At 45.4% G+C, this 12665-nt stretch overlaps 1 protein-coding gene across 2 annotated transcripts in view; it reads right to left on the reverse strand.

Moving 5' to 3' along the window:
• Window positions 1-12665, reverse strand: part of ASB18 (ankyrin repeat and SOCS box containing 18) — a 59681-nt gene that overhangs the window by 4067 nt on the left and 42949 nt on the right. For both annotated transcript variants that reach the window (XM_083711733.1, XM_083711732.1), the window contains exons 3-4: window positions 4390-4894; window positions 2674-2787 (exon numbers count right to left, since the gene is read on the reverse strand). In XM_083711733.1, the coding sequence (XP_083567859.1) occupies window positions 2674-2787; window positions 4390-4894 (619 nt within the window). The remainder of the gene's footprint in view (window positions 1-2673; window positions 2788-4389; window positions 4895-12665) is intronic.

Genomic DNA, 12665 nt, shown 5'->3' on the forward strand with positions numbered 1-12665 from the left:
CCTGGAGGAGACCATCCCAAAATAACTAGATAATTAAAGGTTCAGGTGCTATTTACAAAGCACTACTCTCACACAGTGGATTATGAAATTTACCCCCAAACTCCTAATCAATGTTCAGTTTAGAGGAAATTCTCTTGGCCTTGGATGAGATTAGAGTGCCTAAAAGTAAAATTTGGGAGGAAATTGGGTCAGGGTGGTGGTGGGAAAGCATTCTCAGATGGGATTGTAGAGTTAAAAGAAAATATAGGTACCACAAGGTAAAATGCTCTGGGGGGAATGCATGCTTATTCAGACTGGATGTAAGTCCCTGTGATAAATGTATTTAGGATTACAGCCTTTGAACACAAGAGTGGAATGTTTCAGAAAACCAGAGAGCTCCATAAGCAGATTAAAAATGTGAGTGAGAGGAGCCAAGAGGAGACCAGCAACTTTCTCTTCTTCTTCCATACAGGTAAAAGGTAAAGGTAAAGGACCCCTGGACGGTTAAGTCCTCAGGCAGGAAAGATTAATCCAGAGTAGAAGACAACTATGCAATGCCTTTAAGCTGCTTAGAAGGGACCCATTCCTTGGGGGATGAGCAGTGATCCTCTTGGGCTAAGGATGCTTCTACCAGGGGCTGGAGGGATCCTAGTAGTGGGTGATTTGATCATTAGGATCAAGGAGAGCTGGGTGTGTGATGGGTCGGCAGATTGCAGGGTGATGTTGCTCATCATAAGGGATGTGGGTGGTTCTGTGGTCTAAACAACTGAACCTCCTGGGCGTGCTGATGGGAAGATTGGTGTTTCGAATCCACGTGATGGAGTGAGCTCCTGTTGCTCTGTCCCAGCTCCTGCCAACCCAGCAGTTCAAAAGTGTGCTCTGGAACTTGTTATGGTGTTCTGTGCTCCAGAAGCAGTTTAGTCCTGCTGGCCACATGGCCTGGAAAAGCTGTCTGTGGATAAATGCTGGCTCCCTTGGCCTGAAAGTAGAGATGAGCCAAATTTGAGTGGACCTAACCGTCCAGGGGTCCTTTACCTTCACCCCTTTACTTGGCTCATCATCTAGATGGGCTGGTAGATAGTGATGGGAAGGAGTCAGGGGTGCATGCTGGAACCAGTGGCTTCAGGAGCTGGGAGTTCCCGGAAGTGAACTCTACGTTGCTAGGTAAGATGTTGAAAGGCAGGCCCTACAAAGCAGCTGTTTTCTGAGATTTTCTTTACTGTCTTTATTTCTTCAATTCACCTTTTTCTCCAGGGAGCTCAAGGCGGAATGCATGGTGCTCTGCTCTCGTTTTACCCTCACAGCAACCCTGTGAGGTAGGAAAGGCTGCAAGGTAGTGCCTGGCCCAAGGTCACCCAGTGAGCTTCATGGCTGAGTGGGGATTTGTACCCTGATCTCCTGGGGCCAGCACACTAACCACTACACCACATTGTCTCTCGCCAGTCCAAATGCCGCCTGTTCCACGTGTAGGGCCATCTAGACAGGTACAGGTATGTGTCAATGGTCGTGTTGGGAAGAGGGATCTGGATTTGTTAGGTACTGGGGAAGATTTTGGGAGAAGCTAGGCCTGTTCAAAAGAGAGAGACTCCACTTGAACTGAGATGGAACCAGACAGCTGGCACTATGGCTTCCAGGAAGGACGCAGCCCCTGGCATGGCACTTTTAAAAAGATATCTGGCTTGCTTGTTCTTTCCATAGAGTTCAAAACAAGAGTCTCCAGTTATGGAGTTCTGTTCATAGAGAAGCTAACTTGTTACCAACATTACTATATGTGGGGCAGCTGGCATTTTTTTGGGGTAACATTTCTCCCAGACTTCTTAATGTATTATTATTTCAATATGTTGTAATTTATTATATTCCATGTGTATGTTTCTGTTTTGCCATGTTTTTGTAAATTGCCCTGGCAGCACTGCTAAATGGCGGTATATAAACCATGTAAACAGACAAATAAATAACAATTAACAACATTTCACATATCCTAGACAAAACAGCACAAAAGAATTGGTCTTATTTCGGCAACAAAAATAGTTATTGCAACTCAATGGAAAACAGCCCAGAATCTTACACTGGATGCTTGGTACAGTACTGCTTACTCTGCAACATAAGTATAATGGAGAAAGTTACACTTAATTTAAGATTTCGACAAGAAATAGAATCTCCAAAATAGAAAGTTTCTTTTATGACATATGCAGCAGAACCATCATTCCTCAAACTCAACCCTCCAGATGTTTTTGGCCTACAACTCCCATGATCCCTAGCTAGCAGGACCCGTGATCAGGGATGATGGGAATTGTAGTCTCAAAACATCTGGAGGGCCGAGTTTGAGGAAGACTGTTCAAGGTAATGCTCATCACAAGCCTGGAAAATCTGAAACTATTATCAATCTGATAATGTTGATAAGCCTTTACCTGGGCGTTGTTATTTTAACCTATATGCAACTATAATCATTCTGTGTGCCTATTTTATAACGTTCCCCCACCCATCTTTTCACTTTTGTCTATTGTTATAATTGGTTGTCTCTGTTTTATATACATTGTAAAATGAAATAATAATAATAAACTTTATTTTAAAAGTTTTATGGCTGTAGTGTGACACATGTTAATCTGATTATGCTTTACTCCATTTGCTAAAGTTGCAAATTCAAACCCAGATTAGATAAACAAATATAAGCAACACAATTGGTATAGCTGTTACCTGAAATTCTTCATTTGGGATGACTTCCAGCCATTTTTCAGAGATGGGAAGATGAGGGTAAGAATTATAAAGGATTTCAATAATCTCTGGCACAGAAGCACAAGATTTCAGCACCTAGCGGAGGAAAAATCATCGTGGTAAATACAGAGAGGAGGGGGGAGAGGGAGGGAGGGAGAGGGAAAGGAATGGGTTAAGCACTGTGATGGCTGCAGGTCAATGGTATTTGTACATTGACTCCCACTATGTGGCCAGTCCTCCATGTGAAGTAGCTGCTCCCATGGTCAAACTAGATTATTTTGCAAGCCACTAAAAAGCCCAGTTTATGTCTTCCTTATCCTCTGAAATTTGAGTTATGGAGAGTTTGGGTGTTTTTTGTATTTTTGCAGAGGGAAATAGGGAAATTTTTAATTTTGCTCAAGATGTGAACTGCACATATTTCAATCAAATAGGGTTGATTAAACTATTGAAATAGTTCTTACAAAGCAGGGCAAATCTACAGATGCTTCACAGTTCCTACATTACCTGTATAGACTTTAACAAGCTGGGTTGACCTCCTTTGGATCAGAGATTCCCAAATCATTAAAAGAGTTATTATGACAGTCCTTGAAGGGGCTGGAGTCATGGTCTTGAAGAGTTAAATCACTCATTTTTAACTTAGAAACACATTGAGAATGTGAGCATCCAGGGCTGTGCCCATTAGGGTTAGAAGAGCAAGATGCAAACTCTCAAGGCTGACATGATGCCAATTAGTGAAAGTTTGGTAGATTAAACCTACTACTTTTTGGAACTTGTTTGAATTGGTTCAACTTGGTTTCTTTCACCTAGTTTTTATGGTACAGTGGTGCCCCGCAAGACGAAAAACCCGCTAGATGAAAAACCCGCTAGACGAAAGGGTTTTCCGTTTTTGGAGGCGCTTCGCTAAACGAATTTCTCTATGGGGTTGCTTCGCAAGACGAAAAAATCTTGCGAGTTCCCGCGGTTTTTTTCTGCTTTTTTCCGCCCTTTCCCTAAGCGCTAAGCCGCTTATCAGCTGTTCCGCTGATAAGCCGCTTCTCAGCTGATCGCTAAAAGCCGCTAGACCGCTAATAGCGCTAATCCGCTAAGCTGTCAATGGGCTTGCTTCGCAAGACGAAAAAACCGCTAGACGAAGAAAATTGTGGAACGGATTAATTTCATCTTGCGAGGCACCACTGTATAAGCAAGTTTCATTTTAAATATATGAAAAACAAACTAACTCTGATATTCTACTCAAAATGGCAGAATCCTCCTGTGATAACTTTTGAAACCAGGAAAGCACTTTTGATGATAAACACTGATGATTATAACAGATCTGCATCAAAAACTTCTCCAGTTCCCTTTGAATGACCATGCCTGGCAATTCTTGCAAAGCTGGGTCTGGTTGCACAGGTCTTTCCCAGTCAGCATCCTGCGTAGAGGAAAGCTGCCTGTTGGCTGGAAAAGGCTCTGACGGCTCGACTGCAGTTTTTACGTTCCCTCCCCAATATTGTGAGAATAACTCTCCAGCTGCTGAGTGTGCGTAAAAGAGCCTGCATCTAGTCAGCAGACCAACGAAGGGTGTCATCCACCGGGTTAACAATCCATCCATTCCTGGAATGGCTGCAGATGGGTCTTCTACAAGCTCTGCTTCCTGAAGGGGAGATGCAGAATTTCAAAGCCGAAGTAAAGGCACCAATAAACACAAAGACAGTTCCTTACCTTGATGAAAGCTGTGGGCCACAGTTTTTGAGAGCCGTGGTTTATCAGGGTCTGTACTGTGAGATGGGGCCTCTGCTCTTGCTTGAAAGCTGCAGTCTGTAGGACACAGGACATTGGATATGCCCCATTGTAATCGATGGCGTTGACATCGGCTTTCCTCTGCAGCAGGAGCTCAACCAAGCTGTGATGAGCATTCCCGCAGGCTTTATGAAGCGGAGTCTTCACTTGCTCATCCACAGTGTTTACTTCTGCTCCATATTCCAGCAGCAGCTGACATACTTGCAAGTAGCTCTCCTGGCTGTCCCTGTTCTTTGCTTCTCTGCAAGCCACACTGAGTGCTGTCTCCTCCTGGCTGTTCTTCTGGTCCACAAGAGCACCGCACCTCAGGTACAGGAGCGTGTGGTCGGGAAGACCATGCTTAGCTGCTATGTGAAGAGGTGTTTCTTGGGATTCTTCACTTGGCTGGTTTACCAGGGCACCAAAAGTCACCAAAGCTTTAGCACACCTACAAAACAGGAATTTTAATTTTATTTTTTTAAAAAATTATGAGCTGCCATTCAAAATACATTATTTTCCCATGGTGGCTTACAACATTAAAAACAATTTAAAGCCATATAAAATACAAACAAGCCTATGCAGAATGCTGACATGCATTTGAACCTCTTTTCGCTTACAGTGGATTTTAGTTGTCTTTTACCTGTTTTTATCTGCTTTAATGTGAATTTTTTAAAGGTTTTTTTTGTAAACAAGCAGTATATACCGTAAATGTTGTGAAATAAATAATATCAGCAGGGCATGCTGTGCCTGAAAATGTCAAAAAACACTTCCGCATATTAAGATGCTGCAAAAACAATATATAGACACCTCCCCAGAGTGCTTTGTAGACTACTTACGTTGCCAATCCAGTTGTTCATCTTTGATCTGGGGGTGGCGGATCTATGTGTTTAGCCTTCTCTTCAAACAAAGGCAAAGCTCTTTGCCCATGTGTTAATTTTAGCCCAAACAACTTACGACACCAAGAACACAAAGCCACAAAGCGACTCTGTCCCCTGACCCTCCATGTGTGTGATCAAGGAGTCAGAGCAGCTCTGTACTTTCTCATTGTTACCAGATAAATAAATGTCCTGTAACTGCACAGTACATGACCTGAGTGGCTGTGAAACATGTACAGAGCTGCTGCTGCTGCTGCTGCTGCTGCACAGGCGCGAGGAAGCATTGCAAATGAAGCATAAGTTATGAGGGGGAGGGAATCCTCGTAGATTCATAATGGCAGTGAACTGGCAGGCAAAGGCCGGCAGAGTCACACGACCAGCGCCGGGACTGACAAGACGCCTTTGCCTCTAGTTTTGAGGAATGTGTTGTCTGAATGGGAAGGGCCCACAGATCAGAAGGACCAGGTTCTCCAGTAGGAAAGGCCTCTGTCCAAGGTGGGCCTTTGGCAGTTACATTAGACATGGCTAGGCAAAGTGGACCAGCCGTCTGACTCCGGATGAGGCAGCTTCATGTGTTCAGGGTGCAAGAGGTTCTTGAGCTGAAATCATTTCAGTGTGGATTCAGTTTTCCACGGTAAGAGAATAAAAGTTGTTAGGATCTTCAGAATTCCCATTGCTTTCTCAGATGCTTGCTTATCCCCCTCTCACCTCACATGGAATTTATTGATGAAAAGGGGTTACCGTGGGAAGGCTACACACACCTGTGCATATTGGGGGGGACGACCAAAGGTGGGGGGGACCAAAGCCAGTGGTGGGTGTGGCAAAAGTGGGCAAGCCACACCCACCTGCCCACCACCTGATACTATATGACATCAAGTGCACGAAAAGCAAAGCAGGGAGCTCCAGACACTACAGGGCTCAAGGCTCATATAACCCAGCGTGTTTGAATCTAATTTGTGCTTGAAGGGGTTAAACTGTAGAGTAAGGGGCCTGCCCTGTTTAGGCCATGTCATCACCTCCTACCTTGAGAGGAAATGGACCACCAAGCCTTTGTTATCTCTCTCTCTCCATGTGGGCTTCAGTATGTGAGGAGCTCTGAGTGGGTTTTTCCAGTGCATGGCTTCAACCAGCCTCTTTTATTTCAGTCTGAAACTAGCATTGGTTCTATACCAATAGTTCAGAAACTTTAACCTGTTGGAATTAAGCACAGCCGCCACCATCTGGAGAAGATGGGGGAGCTGGCAGTGCATGACATCATACGCACGACACCTCAACATTGTGCGCAGGACGTCAGGATGCCGGAGGACCCAGGGGTGGAGCCGAGCGCAGTGGCAGGCCAGCAGCAGCACGGCTTCAATGGCCATGACTCAGCTGCCACCAGCCTACTATATTTGGAGATTGGGCGGGCCCCGGGGCCCCTTCCCAAAAATATGGGGGTGGCAATTAGGTCCATGGGCTAGTAACAATAACAATAACAATGGAGCTAGAGATTTGGAGTAAACCCTAGAAATTAATAAATGTCAGGGTTTTGATTAATGGGGAATGGACTGAAACATAAACTGCAGGGCTGTGCCAGACTGGGAATTCCTGCGCTGGCCAAGCTAGATCCCTTAAGGAAACAGTAGAGAGCCATTGAGGGCCCATTGAAGGTTCTTGCCAATGCAAGAGAACTGCCCTGAGGTGTGAAGAGGGACAGGGGTTTGAAAGGTTGCCGGGGGAGCTGCTCTGGGGAAGGGCAAGGTGCTTCTGGGAAGAAGAAGGAGAAAGGGAGGGGAGATCCATCTTCACAAAGGAAAAGGAAGGACTGCCTGCAATGCTTTGGGCCATGCGGTAAGATCTGGAACCCCTCCATGCCAACTGAGGGCGTAAATAGATGAACAAACCCTATTTCTTAAAGCATGAGTCTCTCCACAGTGTCTTCTGTTCTCCAAAGGGACACAGACCCTGTGTGGGCGTCTGGGACTCCATGAGCTCTGGCCATGGCTTGGCAGAGAGGGGGCAGGCGCTGGGCGTTTATAACAACAACAACAACAATAATAATGTTCTTATTTGTATCCCACCCATCTGAGTGGGTTGGTGCTTATAATGGCCATCGTGGAAATTTGAGATCCTGTCCTGTTTCTTGTATGTGGCTAAAGGCACCCTCCCCACCACTGTGTTGTTTGTATACTAAGGCCCAGATGATAGTAGCAGGTATAAAGGTAAAGGGACCCCTGACCATTAGGTCCAGTCATGACCGACTCTGGGGTTGCAGCACTCATCTCGTTTTACTGGCGGAGGGAGCAGGCATACAGTTTCCGGGTCATGTGACCAGCATGACTAAGCCACTTCTGGTGAACCAGAGCAGCACACGGAAATGCCGTTTACCTTCCCACTGGAGTGCTACCTATTTATCTACTTGCACTTTGATGTGCTTTCCAACTGCTAGGTTGGCAGGAGCTGGGACCGAACAATGGGAGCTCACCCCGTCACAGGGATTCGAACTGCCGACCTTCTGATCAGCAAGTCCTAGGCTCTGTGGTTTAACCCACAGCGCCACCCGCGCCCCTAGGTAGAAGGTATAGAAGTGCTTAATGTAGTGCAGTTGCCCAACCTTGGCTAAACCTTTTTGGTGCTTGGAGATTAGCCAACATGGGGAGGTCTCTGCTTCCAATCATTTACATTTTAGTAGGGTTTGCTGTACAGGAGTTTTGGAAATCCAGAAATCCAGCACAGGAGCAAGCTAGCTCTGCTCCTATCTCCAGCGCTATCCAGGAGTTGGGAGGGCAACTATCTGAAGCAGGAAGGCTCCTGTGCTCAGGGGGGCCACACTGGAAAAATCAAGTGGAAGCAGGTCCCCCTCTTCAGGCAGGGGTGAAGAAGATAAAGTTCACTTATTATATTTATTTATTAAATTTATATAACACCCTTCATCCCAATTGCTCAGGGCGATACATCCCTGCATTGCTCCTCCCACCAACCGACATCAAGTGTTATATTTCTAGAGTTCCAGAATGTCTGCATAGGGCTTTCATTTTCTAGAAATGCAAATATGGTGTTAAACTGAGTCCTCAACAATGGGAGATGTTTGTATGTGTATGCATACACCACTTTTAAAATTTGGAATCAAATTATAGTAGTCACTTCTTTTGGCAAATACAGTACCCACATGCAGGGAGTTTATTCATTATTTCTTTATGGCATGCTGTGGTGGAGTAACTCTTCAATTTATTAATATATCACGTCAGGTCATGGGCATAGCCAAGGGGGGCAGGGAGAGGCATCAAGAAAAAACAATAAAAATACATAGTTAACTGAGGTTCTGCCCCCAGCTAAGAAAACACCTCCCCCCTCAAAAAAAATTCCTGGCAACACCCTGCATCAGGTGCAAAGCTCTAATGCCAATGGCTGATACAATAGTAAATACCTATCCACTCTCTATTTTGACAAATACAAAGAGAAATGAATTACCTTTGTGGATTAACAAAAAGGGTTAGAGACATGGGCATAGCCAGGATTTATGTGCCCCCCCCCCCCAATTCTGTTATGGTGGCAGAACCCAGCTATCTGTGACGCAGTTGGCGGGTCAGTTAGTTAAGAATTTGTATTTATTTACAGTCGTACCTTGGAAGTTGAACAAATCTGTTCCGGAAGTCTATTCGACTTCCAAAATGTTCAGAAACCAAAGTGCGGCTTCTGATTAGCTGCAGGAAACTCCTGCGGCCAATCAGAAGCTGTGGAAGTCCTATCAGACGTTTGGCTTCCAAAAATAGTTCTCAAACTGAAACAGTCACTTCCGGGTTTGTGACGTTTGGGAGCCAAAACGTTCGAGAACTAAGCTGTTCGAAAACCAAGGTACGACGGTACTTGTTTATGGGGGGCCTCCTCTGCCCCCCTGGCTATGACATTTGCAGAGATTTCTTTACACAGTCCCCATTTGCTTGAAGGATCAGGTTAGCTAGCACATAACTAGCAGCAATCAGCGAGCCACTTTGTGAGAACTATTCCCATTCTTGTGCCATGGTCTCCCAGCTCCCTGTTGCCAGTCATATGCTCATGCAGGCATCAGACAGACAGACCCTAGTAGATAAAGCCCCCCACCCCAAGTTTCTCCCATAACTTTCCTGCAGGTGAAATAAAAAATTAATCAGAGATTGACGGATAGTATGAGTACACTATATATTTGCAACCTGCCCTGGGACCATTTGGTAAAATTTGGTATATTAGTGCAACCAACCAATCAATGCATACATACGTACATACATGGAACTTGCCTACAATCTGTTCTGGGTTTAGGAGTCCTTTTTTAGAAGCTGGGGGCTGGGCTGATGGATATATAGTGCACATCCATTTTTCTGTAGTATGGGGTCCCCTCCTTTATGAATGCCTCATTCCTAAACATATTTACTTGGAAGGAAGTTCTACTTACCAGTGGAATTTATTTCTGAGCAAGCATGCACAGATCTGAATCACTTCCAAAGCATTAAGGCAGTAGAATGTGACAAAGCTTTGAACAATGATGTGGGACACCTTCTGTCTTCACAATATTATTTTACATTCGCTGCTTAAAATACCTTCTGACAAACAGAAGAGGCTTAGAGATAAAACAGTCCACAGCAATGTTTTTAGTGCAAGTAAATTAATGTGATAAGCTAGTCTAAATGAATCAAAATGACTGTTGCTTTGCTTTGAGATGTTGACATTGCTACTCATGAAATGGTTGGCACAGTCACACAGCAAGGTCAAATCTTCCAGCAGGTGGAAGAAGAGCTGGCAACAAAGCCCCTCCAAGGAGCCTTTTCAATCCTCTTACCTAACCCAAAGATTTTGTAGAGTCGAGGAACACTGGCAAAGGGAGGGGCATCATTTACACATACACTGATTAGGGTGTAGTCTTAATGACAGGCATATAAGAGATTGCATGGTACCTTTTAAGATAATCCGATGCAGGAAAATTTGCAAAGTTTTTAATTCCTCAAAGCTCTTCATTAGGTAAAAAAAATAAAATGCTACAATGAAACTGATATTGCAAAAGAAAATGACTATGTGAATATTTGTATTAGTATCTTTTCAGGTAGGGCTTTATTGGTAGCAGCAGATGGCAGCAAGAAGATAAACTGCCAAGGAATCAAAGACTGCTATGTTGTTTAGCAAGTTCACACCTCTGTGTAGGCAATTGTTTTAGGAACATGGCATAACTTATTGTTGCTGGTGAAATCAAAGCAAATGACGACTTATGAGGACAGAACTGAATGTAGTTATTGCACTGCAAGTGTCTGGGGCAGGAGTGGAGTAGGGCTGTGCATGCAGATCCTGAATTTGGGGTCAAAGGGGGATGTTTTTCATCCTTTGTTTCTCTGTTAAGAGCTTCCCCTTCAGTTCTACTTTATGGGAAATGTTAAATTGCATTTTATAAACGCTATGGGACTAGACTTTCTCCCAAAGGTGTCTACTTAAAATATTTGCAAAGGCATATATCAGTTCTGGCTGCTGAGGTAAAGGAAAGCAGCGTGTCTGCCTGCTACAGAAGTATATTATTTGAGAAGTGTATGGACACACCACGGTGCCCTTTAGTCCTACCAGACAGCTGACTGTGCCTCCTGGCCTCCTCCTCCACTCGCTGGCAGACACTCACTGTCACACAGCAGCCCTAAAGGGTCCAGCCCTGCATTCACCTCTTGAACCCCTTTTTCTGCTGTTCCACGTAATTAACGGAGAGGTGGTGATAAAAAAGAAGCCTAGAGGCGAATGCACCGCCTTGGATGGTGATCTCCCCGGAGGCTCTGCAGGGTGCCTCCTGAACAGCAAGGGGCGCCTTCCGTTTTATCTTAAGTAACCAACCTTATTAAGCTAAAAATAGCCTTGAAAACAGACGTGGATGGAATGCACTAACACGACCAGCAGGAGAGGGAGAAGCGGGAGCGGAGCAGGTGGGGGAGGACATTGTTTACCGGAAAGTTTGCTCTGCATATGCTATTTCTAGACACCCACAGGTTTGGGATATAAGAGATCTGGCAGGCCATGCTGGATTCTTTCCCCTTCAGTACTGTATGCCTAGCATAGTGGAAATATCATCTATGCATGTGGGATTTAGGCAGAGTGAATTAATGGTGCTCTGTCCCCATAACTCCTGGCTGCCTCCTCAGGTACACACCCTCAAGGGCTGGCAACTGCTGGCTCCTTGTCCCAGTGTGGGGCAGTCACGTCCAGAACTCTTTCCAGAGACAGAGACTTGCCAAATGTTCAGAAACTGAGACATGGTCTGAGTGCCCACCAACTCTTAAGTAAGTCAGGAACAGTAAGAAAGAAGGCTCACATACAAAAAAATAAATAATCCCAAAACTCCCTCACACCAAAGCCTAGATGTCAGAGGAAAGTGTTCTAGCACGGCCTTCTCCCTGACCTGCTAGATTTGTATGCTGCTCTCTCTAATTTCCCAAACAGAAACTGTGTTTGGCCAACTCTGTCACCGACGCTTAAAACATTGCAGTGATGCCAATCCCAATAGCGGAGGAAGGGGGTGCAGGGTGCGGGCCGCCCCGGGTGTCACCACTGAAGGGGGTGACAAAATGCCGGGTGGCACTTACCGTGGGGCCTGCAGCATGCCTGAGCCCTGCGTCTCTCTTGGGAGAGACGCGGTGGCTTGGGGGTGCGCAGGCTCCACGCTGCCCAAACGGTTCGCCTGCTGCCTCCCCCCCAGCTGTAGGGCAGCTGAGTGGGAGGAGGCAGGCAGACTCCAGAGGCCCCACGGTGTGCCCAGCCCCTGTGGACGGCTTGCCTTGCCCTCGCTTCGCCCCTGGGCGCGCCATCGCAGGTGCCTGAGCGGCTTCCTCCGTCGCTGCATCTGCTGCCTGTGATAAGATAAACCATGGACTGCAGACTACAACAAAACAAAACCTGACTCCTGATGATGCCACTTCATCATTCAGGCAGTAAACAACCATTTGAAGGAGGAATTACAAAAGCATGCTGCAGAAATGTAGCATTTGCTGAACTTTACATTGTTATTTGAATACATGATTGGGAGGAAACTATCTGATATTTGGGCAATGTCTTTTGTCTGCAGCATAGTTATGGTCAGCATAACTATGTAGAACTTAGCACACAGATACTCCATTGTGGCATGGGCTCTCTCGCTGGATTTCAGCCTGCTCTGTTGAAAGGCCAAGAGGGGTTAGGGTGTATTTAAAATAAAACTTGCAGCCTGAGCCTATGCATGTTTTCTGGGAAGTCTCACTGAGTTCAGTGAACCTTTTTTTCTGGTAAATGTGCTTCTGATTTCAGCCACAGATGTAAAAAGAAGAGTACAGCTATTCATAGAACCAAAGAGTTGGAAGAGTTCATAGAGTTGGAAGGGTCCCAGAG

Source organism: Podarcis gaigeae (genome assembly GCF_964106915.1).
Source record: "Podarcis gaigeae genome assembly, chromosome: 1".
In the NCBI taxonomy this organism is placed as follows: Eukaryota; Metazoa; Chordata; class Lepidosauria; order Squamata; family Lacertidae; genus Podarcis; species Podarcis gaigeae.